General features: G+C 40.0%; 2 protein-coding genes across 2 annotated transcripts; one reads left to right on the top strand and one right to left on the bottom strand.

Moving 5' to 3' along the window:
* Positions 1-4: 4 nt before the first annotated feature.
* med11 (mediator complex subunit 11) lies at positions 5-3,284 on the top strand. Its single transcript, XM_034149579.1, has 3 exons — positions 5-224; positions 1,467-1,597; positions 2,168-3,284. Exons 1-3 carry the CDS (start codon positions 155-157, stop codon positions 2,450-2,452), a joined length of 486 nt encoding a protein of 161 aa, XP_034005470.1. The 5' UTR covers positions 5-154; the 3' UTR covers positions 2,453-3,284.
* arrb2b (arrestin, beta 2b) lies at positions 3,258-18,137 on the bottom strand. Its single transcript, XM_034149578.1, has 14 exons — positions 18,012-18,137; positions 12,176-12,206; positions 12,025-12,085; positions 10,115-10,159; positions 9,833-10,029; positions 9,108-9,235; positions 8,669-8,804; positions 8,507-8,591; positions 8,312-8,384; positions 7,479-7,616; positions 7,265-7,348; positions 5,606-5,682; positions 5,429-5,483; positions 3,258-4,442 (listed from the first exon to the last, which is right to left on the bottom strand). Exons 1-14 carry the CDS (start codon positions 18,032-18,034, stop codon positions 4,355-4,357), a joined length of 1,221 nt encoding a protein of 406 aa, XP_034005469.1. The 5' UTR covers positions 18,035-18,137; the 3' UTR covers positions 3,258-4,354.
* Between the last annotated feature and the right edge of the window lie 715 nt (positions 18,138-18,852).

Below are 18,852 nucleotides of genomic sequence, written 5' to 3'. Positions count from 1 at the left end.
GCGTCGCATTCTTTGTTGATGTGCCGCTTTAGCCGCTTGTGCTCAGGTTTCAGTCAGTCGAGCAGCTTTAGATTGACTCCTGTCCACAGGGTGAAGTTTGACTGTGGGAGTAGAAGGTGTTCTCTGAGAGCTGCTGGTTGTTTCCCGTCTGCTCATGGCGAACGAGCGGCTCAGAGCTCTGGAGGAGGTGGAGAAGGAGATAGCGACGACCCTGCAGTGTGCTGGTGAGGAAGCGTTTCACTAACTTCAACAGAAAGAATGCATCATGTACAGCTGGTGAGGTGGAAGAAGTACTCAGTTCTTGTACCTAACTCTAAGTAGAAGTACCAGAGTGAAGGAATACTCTGGAACAAGTAAAAGTCCTGCATTCAAAATGTGACTCATGTAAAAGTACAAAAGTATTAGCATCAAAGTATATTTAAAGTACCAAAAGTAAAGGTAGTCATTGTGCACATTGGTCCATTTCAGAATAATATATATGATATGTTTTATAATGATTGATCATGAAAGTGTTCTCAAAGCTGGTAAAGGTGCAGCTAGTTTGAATGACTTTGTATACTGCAGGGTAGCTTGTGGATTTACTCCAGGTGGAACTAAAGTCTGATTTAAGACTTGATTATATTTCCAAACATTAATCCACATCTATAAAGTAACTAAAGGTATTAAATACTTGTTGTGGAGCAAAAGTACACCATTTACCTCTGAATTGCAGTGGGGTAGAAGTACAAAGTAACAAAAAATGGAAATACTCAAGTAAAGTACAATTCCCTCAATGTTGTACTTGAGTTAATGTACTTACTCTAAACCACTGCATACTTGAGATGCGTTGTCAGCCCATGGAATATGGTTTCCACCTTTGGGGAATCCTTGTTCATTACCTTTATATTGCTAGACAATATAAATAAAAAACAAAGTACAATATGGACGATGACAGGCCCTGCATTACCATGGAGGAGTGTGTGTCCTGCAGAGGGCCCCTGTAGATGCCCAACACAAGTACATCATCAACTTGAGCACTATATCAAATTGCTGCAATTTGGCCCCTAAAAGATGAGTCTGAAAATGGCCATGAGAACTAACATATTTCTTAAAACTCATCAATATGTGTTATTATCAATGGACTGAATGTGTAAAGTAAAAGGTGTTTAAATGGTGTTTTTTGTTAGAGATAGCTGGTGGACATAGTGGAGCATTTAGCAGCTAAAAAGATAGATGTTCTTCTCGGTAGATGGTGGAGACCAAACTCGAGCTAAAAGAAGAGTGAACATAAGTGTGACATTCCTCAGGTGGACATGAACATGACCCTACATGTTGATCTGTCTGCTGGTTGTGTATTCAGAGCAACCGTTTGCTAACATGTTTACCACATCACCTTTATGGGTTCATCTGTCAGATTTTTTGTTTAGTGCTTTTTCTGCTGCCCCTAAAGGGCCACTAATGTGGTGTGTTGTATGCTTCCCCTGCAGGTAATATAGTTCTGGAACTCTCCAAAGACAAACACAACGCCAGTCACCTGGACAGACAGCTGGTCCAGTTCCAGAGCTCCATCAACCGGGTGGAGAGCGAACTGAGCGGCCAGATCCGCTACCTCACACAGGTAACAGTACTTTTCATTTGTGCTTTATAACCCTGCAAACATTTCAAAATATCGCCCCATAGTACAAGTTGTGTTTCAAAAACGGTTATTTGTTTTGAATACAGTTCTGTAAGTGCCTTGGTAGCACAATGTCCCAGGACTCTGTCAAATAAAGGCAAAAAGAACAAAAATGTAATCTTAAAAAAGCAAATAGTTTTGTATTGATCTAGTTAGTTAAGACATTTTGTGTATTTAATGTTGAATATATCCTTGCTTATTAGTGTGAACAGTGTTGAACACCTTCTTAGGTAAAACTGTAACTTTAAAGTTGCAATAATAAAAGGGGTGCTCTGTTTTCCAATTACATTTCAAGTTTTGCATTTCCAAGTTATTTGTGTTGCCTTTCTTTCTATTGAAATGTGTTTTATTTGATCATTAAAAGGGAAAATAGCTTAGTACTATTTAAGCTTATCTCATCTTATAGTAGGATTCCAATCGACAATGATAAGTGTTGTTCAGTACTGCATTTGCATCCTATTATAAGTCAAAGAATGAAGCAGTGACTCTACTGTTCTCCCCCCCCCCCCCCAGGTGGCTACTGGTCAGCCTCACGAAGGTTCTACTTACTCAGCGAGGAAGGACTGTCAGATGGCGCTGAACAGAGCCGAGTACGCCAAGGTGAAACTGGGAGAACTGGGACGGACCTGTGAAGTCATGCTGGAGCAGCAGCAGCAGCAGCAGCAGCAGCAGCAGCAACAACAGCAGCAACTACAACAGCAGCAGCAGCAGCAGCAACAGCAGCAACAACAACAACAGCAGCAACAACAACAGCAGCAACAGCAACAACTACAGCAACAACAGCAGCAGCCAACATGAGACCAGAGAGGGAATCACAAGAAATTCAAGAAAGATGTTGCATTTCTGGGTATATTCTTTTGTTCGGTGGCGATGTTTTGATACCAAATGTTTTGCCATAATCAGCACTTGTTATGATCTAGCACCCATACACATTATACCAAGAGAAATCTCAAAAGCAGAGGTACAAACCCTCGACTGGCACGATCTGTGAGATATCTGTTATTAGACCTATGCAACCCCAATATTAGCCCCATATTACACCCAGTTATCACATGGACACAGCACACTATCACCCATTCACTTCATGCTGAGATTCATCTGAGGAAAAGCAGAGTGAAAGATTCTCTACCAAAACGATCTGTTAGATATGTTATTAGACCCATATTATCAGTGACAACATAATACACAAAGACCCTGATGTGGACCTGGATGGCCATTACAGTCTTAACATTTCAAAAAGATCTCGTTAGGAAAGTGAAGGCAACAAAGAAAAAACATAATTCCTTGACCAAGATGCGTCTCTCTCATTAAAGTCAGATCAGGCTAAATAAAAAGGAGCACAATTCAAGTGCAGCAGACGGTGACCAGGACGTTTTTTGCCCAAATTAACAAGTCTCTTTTGTCTTCAACCCCTCAGTAACATTTGCCAAACTGTCCTCATTAACGCTGGAAACGTCACTCTGACGCCATGCATCTGTCCACAACTCACTGAACTCTGGCATTTCAAAAAAACATGTTTTTCACCCTTCATTTGACACTTCCACTTGATTATTTGTACATTTTGTTTCATTTTATTGAGTAAAAAAACAACTCCCAATAAAGAAACTTGTCATATGTTTTTTTTACTATACGGTGACATCTTATTTAACAGGTAGCATTTTAGTTGTTTTACAAATTGATTATAATAATAATAATAAAAGCCATGGTAGCTTACACGTACATTGACATATAAAAGCTTTACATTTACATCTCCACCGTGGGAAAACAAAAGTGTGTATCCAAAATCATCTCCATAGATACAAAGACACAGAAGCCTGTTTAGATATCGATTGTCTAGCTGGTCTACTTGCATGTTACATGATGATACAGTATAGACAGAATAATCAATGCACAATCGAGCTAGCATTTTGTATGTGATAAAGAGCCCAAATTCTAACGAGGCAGGCCAATATTAGCTCATCACAGATATATTACTTTAGTTTTATACTATATTGGCTGACATGAAATGAAATGCCTAAGACATGTTTGAGGTAATGTAGAAACGATGTCACTTTTACATACTTTTGTTCACAATTTTTGACCCAGTAAAACTAACTATGAGCAATAGCTTGTTTTTTTTACTTTGCACTAAAGAGCTGATCTCACGCTTGAATCGATTACTAAAAATACAAAAAATAACTATAAAAATAAAATCATTTCTGTGTATTTAACTCTACCCTCTAGCTTGGTCTGCTCCAGATATAAAAATGATTTATTTATTTCATTTGAAAGAATAATCAACAGGAAGCAGTACAAGTTGGAGGTTCCCCTGAAGACAACAGCTACCCTATCGTCTGTATAGAAAAATACCACTTTTATTTCTTCGTCCTATGAATGAATCCTGAATCACAGCAGCATGTACAATACTGATATCAGCAGGTTAAAAAATAGTCACGCAGCAGTACTTCCAACAAATCAGCCTCACTTGGTTAAATCCTGCTTTTGAACACTAAAATACAACCAGTAAGACTTTATACCTTTAACAAGAAAACACATCTAGAAGTAGCCCATACCGAATAAATGGTACAATACAAATGTGGAAAACTTCAGGAGGCTGCCCTCACAAGTCCTTTTTCCTGTGTTCTGGGGTCGAGCACCTGTGACCTGGAGACTCGGAGAAGTAGCTGCTGGAGAGGGAGGAGCTAACAGAAGGGAGAGGAGCTAACAGAAGGGGTCGCTCTCATCCTTCGTTCCCGTCAGCCCCAGGCGAGCAAAGTCTTCAAAGACAAGGTCATCAGTAGTGGGCGTACTGAAAAGAGAAAGAATGTCATCACTTAACTGGATTTAAATAAACATTTTACTTTAGAAATGAGGGCGAATGGGTTTTTTTATGAAGACGTTCAAAGCGGTTTATATTGTCAAAGGTTTGATATCTGCTAATATATTCATTTTACGACTGATATTGTTAGAGCCAGTCTTTTGTTTTTGTAAAAAGGCCAAATATTGTCACTTAATCATGACCTGAAGACAAGAGACTATGAAAGACTACATTTCCCACAGTGCCAGACCTTCAAGAGACATAGAAATGGGCAACCTGTGTGGAAGAAGCTGTCGAGACACAGTTTTAACCGTTAAGTTAACGTAAAATAAAGAAATACGATCTACATTGTCTATTATTTTATTTGAGTTTTGGCTCTTTTATTTTGATTTGTATAACTGTAGTAAAGGCCTCTTTTCTTTGCTGAATGTGTGTGGAATTGCTTTTACACGAGTCGCACAAACTTCATTGGAAGCCAAACAGTCATCACAACTGTAAGTAAAACAAATCAATTGACAGATAACCCGTTAAAACAGTTTTTTTAAGGCGTCTTAGTGGCTTGATGGAAACAGGAAGGAAGCCTTGACAGATATATCAGAACCAGATCATGTGTAGGCCAATCATATCAATCTATGCGGTTGAAATTAGTGTGAGTAAGAAATAAGTAATTGTAGTCATTAGTAAGAAATATTCCCGCCTTTCCAACAAACTTTTGTCTTTGGGTTTCCCCTTTCCTGTAGTGTGTTCTATAGGTTTTAGTGCATGTAAAACGTTAACTTGCTGTGGAATAGGTGCAACCACTGATCAAGAATCACCTTGTTCTATTTGTTGCTCTCAAATTCACTGACATGTGAAATGTTGCTAATCCAAATCCTCTGCTGCGTTAGTAAATCAGGTTAATACTTTACTCAACCCCGCACTTCAGTCTGTGAGTGAAACGCATGGTTTAGTTTGGAGACATCTAGTCACACACTTACTTCATCTCAAACTCTATGAGGTTTGTGTCCACAGTAGCATCAGCCTCTGGAACAACTAGAAACAAGAACACATTGAGGCATTACATTACAGCCTAATCCTTCCAGCTCACACAGCTCCATTGTTAACTGTTATGAGGTGTGTGTGTGTGTGTGTGTGTGTGTGTGTGTGTGTCCTACCTGACTGTGGTTGGGAGCTGGGCAGGTCTAAGGGTTTGGGATGCATCAGGACAAAAGGAAGTTCCACTGCTACGTCCCTACACACACAACACAATGAAGATGTATAATAAACTATTTGAACATCTCTTCAGTTCCACACATGTCGTTGTGTCACTCACAATGCTGCCCTAGTTTTGTTGAATATTTGGGTGTGCTATCACTAAGTCCAATCCAATCCACTTTATTTGTATAGCACATAATAAAAACTGAGGGTTTACCAAAGTGCTTCACACCAAACATAACATTATAATAAAATATAATATTACAATAACAGATAAAAGGCACACATAAGAATTAATACACGGTACATAAAGGCTATGGACAGACAATAAAAGCATACAAATCGATAAAATAGCTCAGACTGACTCGAAAGCGAGGGAAAAGAGGTGGGTCTTTAGTTTGGAGGGTGGGCGACAATTTGACATGGGGGGGCAGGTCGTTCCAGAGCCTGGGGGCTACCGCTGAGAAGGCTCGGTCTCCCCTGGTCTTTCTCTTTGTTTTAGGGACTACTAGCAGCAGCTGATCAGCCGACCTCAAAGCCCTTGAGGGGGTGTACACCTTTAGGAGGTCGGAGATGTACTGAGGGGCCAGCCCATTAAGCGATTTAAAAACAAACAATAACATCTTAAAATGAACTCTAAAATGGACAGGAAGCCAGTGGAGGGAAGCCAGAATAGGTGTGATGTGCTCATGCTTGCGGGTTCCTGTAAGCAGCCGAGCCGCAGCGTTTTGTACCAGCTGCAGGCAGGCCAGCGAGGTCTGGTTTAGGCCGGCATAAAGTGCATTACAATAATCTAGACGCGTAGAAACAAAGGCATGAATTACACGCTCAAAGTCTAAAAAGGATCAAACCGGTTTAATTTTGGACAGGAGCCTCACGTGATACAAACTGGACTCAACCACAGAGTTTATCTGTTTATCTAATTTAAAAGCACTGTCGATTTTGACGCCCAGATTAGTGACCATGGGTTTCGCATATGGTTGCAGGGAACCCAGGTCAATGGAAGGGACATCACCATTTGGTCCAAACACAATGACCTCCGTTTTGCTCTCATTTCGCGCAATCCAGGCATTTATGTCATTAAGACAGTCAACCAGGGGCATCAGAGAGCTGGTGTTATGTTTTTTTAGGGGTAGGTATATTTGGGAGTCGTCCGCATAAAGGTGGTAGGTGACGCCATGTTTTCTAAAAATTAGTCCAAGGGGGAGAAGGTATAAGGAAAATAAAATGGGCCCCAAAATAGAACCTTGGGGAACTCCACAGGATAGGGGGGCAGAAGACGATGTGCATTACTAAATGTAACAACATATAACAACTGATTATCTTAATCCAGTCCATGAACATGTTCACAATGAAATAAGTATATCAAACAGAACCAAGAGTCTGCATAACTTTATAAATCTACCCAAAAATGCAGATTTATATTTTCTTTTTTTTTAACGCAGGGTTTAGACATGAACCTTAACAAAGTGGATGCATCTGGCCCCTGGTTTTCCTAGGTTGTATACATGTTTCTAAAGATGGTTTCTTTGAGATTTCTTCAAAGTCTTTTAACAAAGCAAATATGTTGTACAATTTCAGAAAGCATTGCTGTGAAAAGCTTGAGTGTGTTCACCTACCCTCCAAGAGACACCACCAGTTTGATTTTGACTCTGTAGGAAACCAGGATCCCCATCATCTCCTTGTTGGTCCCTTCTTTTACTCTGCAACACACAGGACACATGCAAGCAGTTATAAAATAAACTATCAATGTACATGTTTTTCAGTGTGGGCATCTATGCATAAGAAGTAGAGCCTTCTTTTGTCAGATGCGATGTGAATATGTGTGTTTACATGGTGCTGGAGGCCAGGTTGGTGTCTTCATGCTTTAGCTTTCCATCCAGGGCCAGGCCTCTCTTTTCCCTGTTGGTCCCCAGCGTGGGGGTCAGAGTGTAGACCTGGCAGGAGGTGGAGCTGGGAGAAACCTGGTGACTGGTGTCGGGGGTGGAGGTAGGGGAGCAAAATCGTAAAGTTATAGAGTGATCCCTCAGTCTGTTGCGGCATACTGAATGGTTGCAATGAGTTTCAAAAGTATAACGCTCATTCTTTACATAGGATATTATAAATCGATACGGCAAGAGGTTGGTAAAATATGTTGGTAGCTTTGAATGCACTGTTCAATCCTATCTGTATAAAATACTGTCATCTGCATACTAATGCGATTGAGACTGTAAAAAGAAAGGGGCCCTATAATGGATCCCTGTGGAACGCCTTTGTTAATATTGAGTAGTTTCTACATACTCATAGTAGATGGTCAAAATGATGTATCAGCTGAATTGAGCTTGTTTACGTTGTATACATCAGTGAAGATGTTGGCCTACAAGAAATGCAGTACAGAGATGGTAATCTGTGTTTAATGGTATTTAGAAACCCTGTCACCATTAAAGAGTTGACAACGACAAGTTGACTTTTACACTGTAAAAAGTTATTCTTAGTATGTATTTAAAAGGAAAACATTCTAAGGGAGCTATATAAAGATTGATGGATTATGTGAAAAAAAGGCATTTCGAACCTCAAAAATCCTACATTGGTCAAACTGTACCCATTATTTTGAAAAACACAGTTTTAAAGGAAGTAAACAATATAATTGAGCATGAGGAGGTTAAGAGTATAGGAGAAGAACTCACTCTGCTTCAACATGGGCAACTGGACACTTATACTGAGCCGTGGAGAACAGACAGATGTCGGCATACTGACGAACTGAAAGAAGGAAAGAATAATTATTTTAGTAGTTCATGTGATGCACAACTGTCTTTTAGGTCAGTTCTGAGTCAGATTACAGCAGACTTATAACACAATTATTGATTTGAGAAGTGCTTTACCAGATATCTTCACCCTCTTCACACTCTTGGTGGAGTTGTTGGTGACGTGGACGTTGACACTGATGGGCTCACCATGGTAGTACAGCTGGAGAGAGACAGAGACTTAGCATCATGTGTATACCAGTCCTCCTAATAGCCAATCAGAGTGTGTGAGTGTGTTACCTCCTTATCCAGTGAGGCCTCTAGGTGTAGAGATCTGTCGGACATCAGGAAGCTGCGACTGGTCTCCACCATCGGCTGAGGACCCGGCTTCTCCGGGGCATACTGAACCTTCCGGATCAACAGTTGAACAGAATTCCTACAAACACAGCAGGTTCATACACATTCATATCAGGCTTTGGCAGTAATGTTATCTCGTGCCCTCATTGGTCATGTGCGCGTTCGTGTGTGTTGGAGGAGGGAAGGAAAGTGGCAGATTTTTTCCGGCTGTGTATTTTCAAATTCTAGCGCACTCGAGCTGGTTTCTCCAAAATTACCTACCCCACCTTTAAGTAAAAAACATCTTATTGATCTTTTTTTTTTCTTGTATTTATTTGCATTGCATTTCATATTGAGGTAATCCAAAAGTAACAGAAAGTAATCACGTCTGAATGTTTCTAACCTTTGGTGGATCTTCTCCTCTGCAGTCTTAGCACAGAACGCTCTGAGCTCATAGTCCACGCCACACGCCTTCCCAGTGTCCTCTGCGCCTGGCTGGAGGGTTACTGAGCAAGGCAGCTTCTGGGGGATCTGAAACATGTCAACCAAAATGAAATCTATATGGCACCTCAAGGCGCATAGTCATAATGAACGCTACAATGCAAAACAGTGCATTTACCTTTGATATAGATATAGAAGAATGAGAACCTTTAGCACTTCACTTGATATAACTTGACTAAGGTGTAGTTAAGGGAGAATTATGACAGAGAGAGACACAGAAGGCGGAGTGGGTAAGAGCAGGCAGGGCGCTTTTTTCTTTTTTACAGTGTACACGCTTACTCCGACCCTTTTCACTTTACGACTATTCAATTCACAAAGAGTACACTGTTTATTCATATTCAGAACTATAACACGAAAGAGTGCACAAACCTACATGTATCCACTTCACAGAATGTGAAAGGGGTTATACCTACAGTAGTAACAGTAAATGCCCAAATACATGATCACAATATAATCAATTATATGTCGTAATATAGTCAAATGTTTGCATAGATTATTTCATTGATAATCCCTTCACTAGAGCTACCATCAGCCCTCTCTTTCACTGTAGACTAACATCATGTCAAACTGTGTATATATTGCTGGTCCACAGTAGTGCCAGGGTGAAGCTGTGTTTAGAAGTCTTACAGTGAAGTGGAAGGGGTGGGCCTGCTGCCCCAGCTTCTTCAGCAGCCGCTCCTGCAGGCGGCTCAGAGGGGTCTTCTTCTCCTCCAGAGGGGGGAACACCTGCAGCGTGCTGACGTACAGATCCTTCCGGAAGGAAAGGCCCAGGACGTCCAGATCCTCCCGACCATAACGAAACGCACAGGTCAGAGTCACAAACACTGGGGACGGACGGAGACGTTGGTTAAATGTCCATCAGTCATTCAGTCAGTCTGTAACTCTGTGTCTTTATTCAGGTTTGTTTACCTTTTCGGTCTTTCAGATACTCTTGGTCTACAAGAAGCACTCCATCTGGAGAACACACACGAGGAGGGATGTTGAACAATGCAAACAAAGTACAATTCATTCATAAATATCATCCAGACTCAGTGGTGTAAAGTAACTAAGTAGATTTACTCAAGTACACTGAAAAAACGGAAACGTTGACTTTAATTAAATGTATTATGTCAACAAATTACGTTAGTTAAAAGCACTACAATTAAGTTGAACCTACCCATTTTTACATTTTAACTTACTATAGATGCTTTCAACGTACCTTATACAAATACCAGTAGTTTGTTGACATAATACATTTATTAGGTCAACGTTTCAGTTTTTCAGTATACTGTTCTTATTTACAATATTGAGGTACTTGTACTTTACTTGAGTATTTCAATTCGTACTTCTGCTCCACTACATGTATTGAATACCTTTAGTTACTTTACAGATGTGGATGAATGATGTGAAATATAATCAAGTGTTAAATCAGACTTTAGTTCCACCTGGAGTAAATTCACAAGCTACCCTGCAGTATACAAAGTCATTCAAACTAGCTGCACCTTTACCAGCTTTGAGAACACTTTCATGATCAATCAATCATTATAAAACATATCATATATATATTATTCTGAAATGGACCAATCTGCGCAATGACTACTTTTACTTTAGGTACTTTAAGTATATTTTTATGATAATACTTTGTACTTTTACTTGAGTAACATTTTGAATGCAGAATACTTGTAACAGAGTATTCCTACACTCTGGTACTTTTACTTGCTAGTACAAGATCTGACTACTTCTTCCACCTTTGTCCAGACTAGCTCCAACTAAATAATGTATTTCCTTAAAAGGAAACAAATAAAGTCTTTCAATAAAAGTATAATTCACTCAGAAACCAAAATCAGGGGCTGCAGTTCTAAACAGTGTCAACAAAGTCCTATTTCAGGCTCCTTTAAATGTTGTAGAGATATGTATCCTCCTTCTGCCCAAATTTGGAAAAAACTTGTGTGTCCCAGCAGCCCATCATCTAGTGCCCCCCAGAGTGTTGACATGAAGTGTCACTGACCCTGTTGAAAACTCTAAATCATGCATGTTGTTAACACTATGGAGTGTCATTGGTTAGGAATGTGAACATTTGAGATTTTCTAAATATTAAAAAAAGGGACCCTGAATGCATCATTGGTATTGGACTCCAAATAGGTGGTCATGATGATGGTCTCGGATAAGAATTATGGTCTTGAGAGCTCAAGTCTGATACAACCTTGTGTGTGTGTGTGTGTGTGTGTGTATGTGTATGTGTATGTGTATGTGTGTGTATGTGTATGTGTATGTGCATGTGTATGTGCATGTGTATGTGTATGTGTATGTGTATGTGTATGTGTGTGTATGTGTGTGTATGTGTATGTGTATGTGCATGTGTATGTGTATGTGTATGTGTATGTGTATGTGTATGTGTATGTGCATGTGTATGTGTATGTGTGTGTGTGTGTGTGTGTGTGTGTGTGTATGTGTATGTGTATGTGCATGTGTATGTGCATGTGTATGTGTATGTGTATGTGCATGTGTATGTGTATGTGTGTGTGTATGTGCATGTGTATGTGTGTGTGTGTGTGTATGTGCATGTGTATGTGTGTGTGTGTGTGTATGTGTATGTGTGTGTGTGTGTATGTGTATGTGCATGTGTATGTGCATGTGTGTGTGTGCATGTGTGTGTGCATGTGCATGTGCATGTGCATGTGTGTATGTGTATGTGTATGTGTGTGTGTGTGTGTGTGTGTGTGTGTGTGTGTGTGTGTGTGTGTGTATGTGTGTGTGTGTGTGTGTGTGTGTGTGTGTGTGTGTGTGTGTATGTGTGTGTGTGTGTGTGTGTGTGTGTTATGTGTGTGTTAAGAACTCACCAACTGGATCTACGTGTTCTAAGTGATCAACAAAGTCTCTCTTCCCTAGATAAACTGTGATCTGTGGAAAGAAAGATGGACAAGAGAAAATTATTACGATGATCTACAAGAGAGGAAGACACATGATCAAATCCAACATACTATATCCTACCTTGCAGTTGGGGCTGGACTTCTTAAAGACTCTGTAGAAAGAAGGAGGGTTAGGGTTAGAAAAACTCATTCATGTACTATCTTATCAGCAATCGTTGGTAACCTGTGCAAATCCATGCAATTAATTATCAACTAAAAATGCAAAAATTACAAAATTCTGAAAATGTTCAAGGTTCTCTATTAGCGGGAATAAAAAGGAAGTATAGGTTTCATCTTCTAAGGCTGTACTTACCTCATGTATAGAAATACATGAATAAACAATTCAGTCCAGTTGAACTTTAAATAAAAAATGATTTGACATTTACATTATTTTCAATACTAATTTAAGATGCTGGTAAAGTATCTGTACTGACTATATGCAACCCAGTCAGGTCTGTTTATCTTTCCACTGGTTTTACATTACACAGGGCCGTCCCTCCCTACAGGCCGATCACACAGACTGTGTGGGGCCTCACCTTGCAGAGGGGGGCCTCACCTTGCAGAGGGGGCCTCACCTTGCAGAGGGGGCCTCATCTTGCGGAGGGAGCCTCAACTGAGCCGAAAATGCGGCGCACTTATGCGGCGCAATTAGTGTGGCGCGGCACGGTTTCGCCGCTGCGAGGCTCCACTCGCACCCCCCGTCGACGCTCGCGAAACAGAGGGCCTCATTATATATCTTTGCGTGGGGCCTCTTGTTGGCCAGGGACGGCCCTGACATTACATTACATTGCATTTAGCTGACGCTTTTATCCAAAGCAACTTACAATAAGTGCATTCGACCAAGAAGATACAAACTTGAAGAAAACAGAATCATATAAGTACATCAGGTTTCATAGAGCTAAAACATTTCAAGTGCTACTCAACTGGCTTTAGATAAGCCAGTCCTTTGTTAGTATATAAGTGCTTTGTTAGCAATTCTATCGCTCGAAGTGGAGTCGAAAGAGATGAGTTTTCAGTCTGCGCCGGAAGATGTGCACGCTATCTGCTGTCCTGATTTCAATGGGGAGCTCATTCCACCATTTTGGAGCCAGGATAGCAAACCCACGTGTTTTTGCTGATGGGAACCTGGGTCCCCCTCGCAGTGCGGGTGCAGTGAGCCGTTTGGCTGATGCAGAGCGGAGTGCACGTGCTGGGGTGTATGGTTTAACCATGTCCTGGATGTAGGAAGGGCCAGATCCATTCACAGCATGGTACGCAAGTACCATTGTCTTGAAGTGGATTCTAGCAATAACTGGAAGCCAGTGAAGGGAGCGGAGGAGCGGCATGGTGTGGGAACATTTTGGAAGGTTGAAGACCAGGCGAGCCGCTGCATTCTGGATGAGCTGCAGAGGTAGGATGGCACATGCAGGTAGACCAGCCAGGAGGGAGTTGCAGTAGTCTAGGCGTGAGATGACGAGAGCCTGGACCAAAACCTGCGTCGCTTTCTGGGTCAGGAAGGGACGTATCCTCCTGATGTTGTAAAGCGTGTATCTGCAGCAGCGGGTTGTAGCAGCGATGTTTGCAGTGAAGGACAGGTTGTTATCTAGGGTCACACCCAGATTCCTTGCAGTCCGAGTCGGGGAAACAACAGAGGTGCCGATGTTGATTGTTAGGTCAAGAGTGGGACAATCTTTTCCAGGAAGAAAAAGCAGTTTAGTCTTGGCAAGGTTGAGCTTGAGGTGGTGAGCAGACATCCACTGAGAGATGTCTGCTAGACAAGCAGAGATGCGTGCGACGACCTGGGTCTCTGAGCGGGGAAAAGACAGAATTCATTGGGTGTCGTCAGCGTAGCAGTGGTATGAAAAACCTACTAAATTAGTAGATACTAGAAATACATTAAATACTAGAATGTCCGACCAAACTATCGACAGCTGAGTTGCATTGTGGGAAGTGTAGGAGCCACATCATGAGAATGGTGCTGTTTTGGTGTTTGTCCTTAACACCAGGACACAAATATAAGTCCAAAATTCTAATTAAAAACAAAAATAAACAAAAAAGATACGTGCTAAAAACTACTAACATTTCAGCAAAGGCATCTACTCTAGGAAGGACAACAACACGCTGAAATTGTAGGGAACCAGCCCAGGGATCGAATTACAATGCAATACACACTAATGGCAGTGTAAAATCACATCATACTTCCTGTCCCTTACAGGCGCACACACACACACACACACAACAGTAAACCAATCCTTGAGTTTAGTGTAAACAAGAAGTGAGCAGTTAGAGCCCAGCAGTGATGGCTGACAGTACAATAAACTGCAGGACAGGAAGGTCAACATAAACTACAACTACATGTGTTCTGCAGTCTCACACAGTGTCTCCGAATGGATGGCATTCACTCTCAAAAATGATTTAATCAACAGCATAGTGTTCGTGGCCCAATGTGCAGGATTAGATTAGAGTACACAGGTCCTGAGGGGGACATCAATCATTACAATGGAACATTTCAATAGCACTTAACAAAGAACAATAGCATTAAACGGTGAAAAGGTTTTTTTGAAAACTATTTCAAACTCATTTTACGGAAATCTCCACCCTCTCATTCTCTTACAGTGTAATATATCCTTACCCTGTGTTGTAAGGCTAAACTTGTCACAACTTGTCTTCAAATAATAAGTTAGAAGAAAAAAAAGGTGTATGTACATTTGAGTTTCAACTGAAATGTTGCGAAATTTGAGCTTCTGAGGCAAAACAGGAGGCCCCAGATTTGAGCCCTGGGGAACTTCTTTAAATGTTGTCATAGAAACTACAATGATTAGTCGACTAAGCTATTAGTCGATAAGCAGAAAAATAGTCAAAAATATCATTAAACTGAATATATTTTTGGTTTATTACTGTCAAAACAATATTAAACATTTGAACGACATTAGGCCTTGTGAAACTAGGATTGGTGAATGTTTGACTATTTAACATTTTATTGACGATTCATTTATTAATTGAAAAAATATAATCAGCAGATTATTCGATGATTAGAATGATAGATAATCAAAATAATCCATCATTTCCATTTTGATATGTTATAAAAGAACATGAGAGGCAGCACACTTTTAAAAAGAAAATAACGTTTTATGTACATTTTTGTGTGAACTGCGAAATAAGTGTTTCATTGTTCGTTGTTTTGGGAAATTTGAGAATGTGAGGCAACAAAGGAGGCCCCAGAATTGAGCCCTGTGGAACTTCTTGACATTTTGTCAATAAAACTAAAATGATGAGTCGACTAATCGATTAGTTGATAAGCAGAAAAATAATCAACAACTATTTTTGCATAACAAATAGGGGGATTTCCTTGTTTTTCTCTGTTATATCATATTTAACTGAATATATTTACGTTCTATACTGACAAACATTTAAAGACTTTGGACATATATACTATATATTTGTCTATTGTGGGACCACAGTTTTTCTCTTATATAAATCCTATTATTTCCTCGCTCGCAAGAAGCAAAGGTCAAATCACTTGTCTTGACTAGCTTTCCAGTGCTTGGCTGAATTCAGAGTTTGGCTGTCCATTGAGACATGTCAAGCTGGGTTCTATTCAGTAAGTTACCACACAAGTAGACAGTTGTTGTTGTGGAGTTGTGAAATCTTCTCCAGTCAGAAGCAAAGCAGAGAGAAAAGAGCAGAGTGTCTTTACTGAAGCTAAACAGGAAGCGGGAGAAGTGTATTCCAGGAAATGTGGCCAGAGCACGTCACTAATGTGTATGCAAGGGATTATTTTGTGTTGATACTAAAAGGCAATTTGTCCATGACCACAGCAGCACACAATGACAATAGTGTTGTAAAATATACATTAGAGAATGATTGTTACTAGCCTACAAGCATGGCTGTTGTCAAGACCATTCAGGCCATGTCAGCTTGAAGTTTATGCACACTGCTGCAGTTTTAGGAACATTAGCAGTACCCTGTCCAGGAATGTGCTGCCTTTTACATTTTGAGGAAAGAAAACAGGGGCAAAGAACAAAATGCACATCCTGATTATCAACACAAATGTCCATTACTTCCTCAACACGGGACATGTGAAACACTTCCTGTCAACCCCTTATCCTAAAGGGGGAAAAAACCTTTTATCATAATAAAACTCAACTCAGCAGGATATGAAGCTTCGAAGGTCAGCAGTGAGGACAGGATATATCTCTGCCACAATGTCATTTAAATGTTGTTCACACTCTTACACTCTACAGTTTCACAAAACTTTAAACTGTCTCGCCAAAGGGGGAGTTGAATGAACACGTTGAAAGACTTGGAAATCCTCTAACTGGGGTGCAGACTTTCTTTTACCTCCCAAATTGTCCCATTTAAAGTGAATATCCAAGGTTAGCAGATGATTCGCATTAAAGAGCAGGGTCATTCTTTTTTCAAGCCTGCTTAAAAGCTTCAAAAGTTCGTGTTTTAGTAAAACTCCTTCCTCTATATATATATATATATATATATATATAATTTTATTTAAGTCAAGTATTCTTTTTTTTATCAACAATAAAGTTGAAAGTAGAAACAAACTTGTATCAGAGACATTAAAACAGTCCAATTGGAACCAGGGCAAACAAAAGCTGGATTAAGACTAAAAACTGCAACAATTAGTCGACTAACAGGGAAATGTTGGCAATTAACTGATAGTTATTAAAAATAATTTGCAAGCAAAAATTGCAGATTTGAACCCTTTTTTAGCCTTTCAAATATGGAAATGTATTTTTTTACATCTTATTAAACTGAATTTATATTGGGTTATTGGGACTGACAAGACATTTGAAAACATCATGTTGGACTTTGAGAACCTGCAATGGACATTTCCTTCATTTTCTGACAGTTCATATACCAATGATTGTAGATTGGAGCCGTAATCATGATATCCCTATTAATAAGGGTTATTCTAATTGCCACTATTAACAGACAGCACTTCACTAAACAAATTTGTTTCAGACACACTTGCCAAAAAGTGATTTAAAGGCCCTGTGATGAGTATTTCTGTCTTTGCTGACTCCTAGTGGTACTATGTGGTAGGACACCTTCACCAGACCTGTCGAATTATCCTTTATTTTCAGATGTCTGTCTGTCGTGTAGATCTAACCATGTTATTCATACATATATTTGAGACTTTTGCATTGACAAGTAGGCCTACATAGGCTACGTGGCGCAGAAAAAATAAAGTCTGTGTCTTCCGGAAAAATAGTGTACTAACACCAAGCGGACGTTTGCCGCCACTGAGTCAACTGAGTCTTCTGTTGTAGGAAAAATATGACATTCTATAAGAGCAGCTACATGCTAAAGGATACAATGTAGCCAACGGTGTGCAACGTTCAACTGCACCTTGTAAAACTGAATAACGTTGAATAAACACGCAGTCAAACACCTGTTAGGTAAAACAAAGTTTTACTTCTTTCTCTTGCCTTAAAGGCTAATGTTTATGTGATAAAAAAAAGCCACATAAAATCAAAAACGTTCACACGCCTATTGAGAGCAGAAAACGGTTGCTACAGTCTCCCTGCTAGCGAATGCCCCCAAACGCTACGTCTTCTCACTAGAGGAAGTCACCGCAGACTCCTTACCAACATATATACATTTTAAGGCTATTTGACGCTGCCTAGCTTATAGTCAAATGTAACGAATGCATATGCATGACAGGACAACATTTTAACTTATTTTGGCTTCTATTCTTCAATTCGGCATTACTATCGATCGATATCTATTGATATATTTAGGGAAATGTCCACTTGTAGTCCTGTGAAATCAACAGAGGAGAGTGACAGTCATGTGAATCAGGTCTATTTTCGTAGTGTCCTTCGCGCACAGGCTAACAGAGAGTTCCCCTTTCTTAGCTCGAGGACGAACGTCTTCAATTCTCATCCTTTGATAACACGAAAACGGTATGCTTCTCTTACCTGGTCCCCGCTTTGTCCCCCATCTCCTCCGAGCTGTGTGGAGTATCTGTTGTGTGCTGGTGTGTTGCCTGTCTCGCTCCAGTGTGTCCGCTGCTACTGCTACTGGCAGCTTTTTGGAATAAATCAGCCTGTTTCCGCAGTTTGGAGAACAAGCCACGCCCACAATTAATATGATGGACACCACAATCACTCAATATGCTATAATACACCTGCAATGCAAACGCTCTACTAGTAATAATAAAAAGTGGTTTAATCCAAAGCCTACAAGTGGTGGATGAAGTATTCAGATCAGTTACTGATTTCACACTGTAAAAATAACATGTTTTAAGTAAAAAAATACCTGCTTTGAAAATGATATAGCCTATGCATGACAGTATAATTAGGAACATGTCATCATTAGGCTAAAATAAGGAAAAAGTCCATGTGAATATTATATATTTGGTTATGATTATTCATGCATTCATCTAGAAAAGCATGATTTAACCCTTAAATGATGTTGGGATCCTGGGGGATATGGTCACTTGACAGGCTGTGTAGTGTGTACATGGGTAAAATGGGTTGTTATAATGGGGTTACACAGGTGTAATATGGGTCTAATACAGTATAATATTGGTTTAATAATAGTGTAACATGAGTGTAATAGGGGTGTATTAATGTGTAATATGGGTGTTTTTAGAGTTGAATTACCGTGGAATATTGGTGTAATTTGGGTGTAATAACTTAGGTGTAATGTAGGAAATCCCAATCAATTAATTTTCCAAAATATATACATGTGATGGCCCATTTAAGGATTAACTAGTGAGTTGAGATGAAGCTATTCTTTTACTTTTTTTAATCAGAC

Source organism: Trematomus bernacchii, unplaced genomic scaffold, assembly GCF_902827165.1.
Source record: "Trematomus bernacchii unplaced genomic scaffold, fTreBer1.1, whole genome shotgun sequence".
Lineage (NCBI taxonomy): Eukaryota > Metazoa > Chordata > Actinopteri > Perciformes > Nototheniidae > Trematomus > Trematomus bernacchii.
Note: the sequence above shows the minus strand (reverse complement) of the source record. Positions and strands in the feature narration are given on the sequence as shown.

Coding starts and splice junctions, on each gene's coding strand:
- med11 (XM_034149579.1), top strand. CDS start 155: ATGGCGAACGAGCGGCTCAGAGCTCTGGAGGAGGTGGAGAAGGAGATA. Junction 225..1,466: donor GACGACCCTGCAGTGTGCTG/GTGAGGAAGCGT, acceptor CTTCCCCTGCAG/GTAATATAGTTCTGGAACTC. Junction 1,598..2,167: donor AGATCCGCTACCTCACACAG/GTAACAGTACTT, acceptor CCCCCCCCCCAG/GTGGCTACTGGTCAGCCTCA.
- arrb2b (XM_034149578.1), bottom strand. CDS start 18,034: ATGGGGGACAAAGCGGGGACCAG. Junction 10,030..10,114: donor GTATCTGAAAGACCGAAAAG/GTAAACAAACCT, acceptor GTCCGTCCCCAG/TGTTTGTGACTCTGACCTGT. Junction 8,805..9,107: donor GAGGAGAAGATCCACCAAAG/GTTAGAAACATT, acceptor CTGTGTTTGTAG/GAATTCTGTTCAACTGTTGA.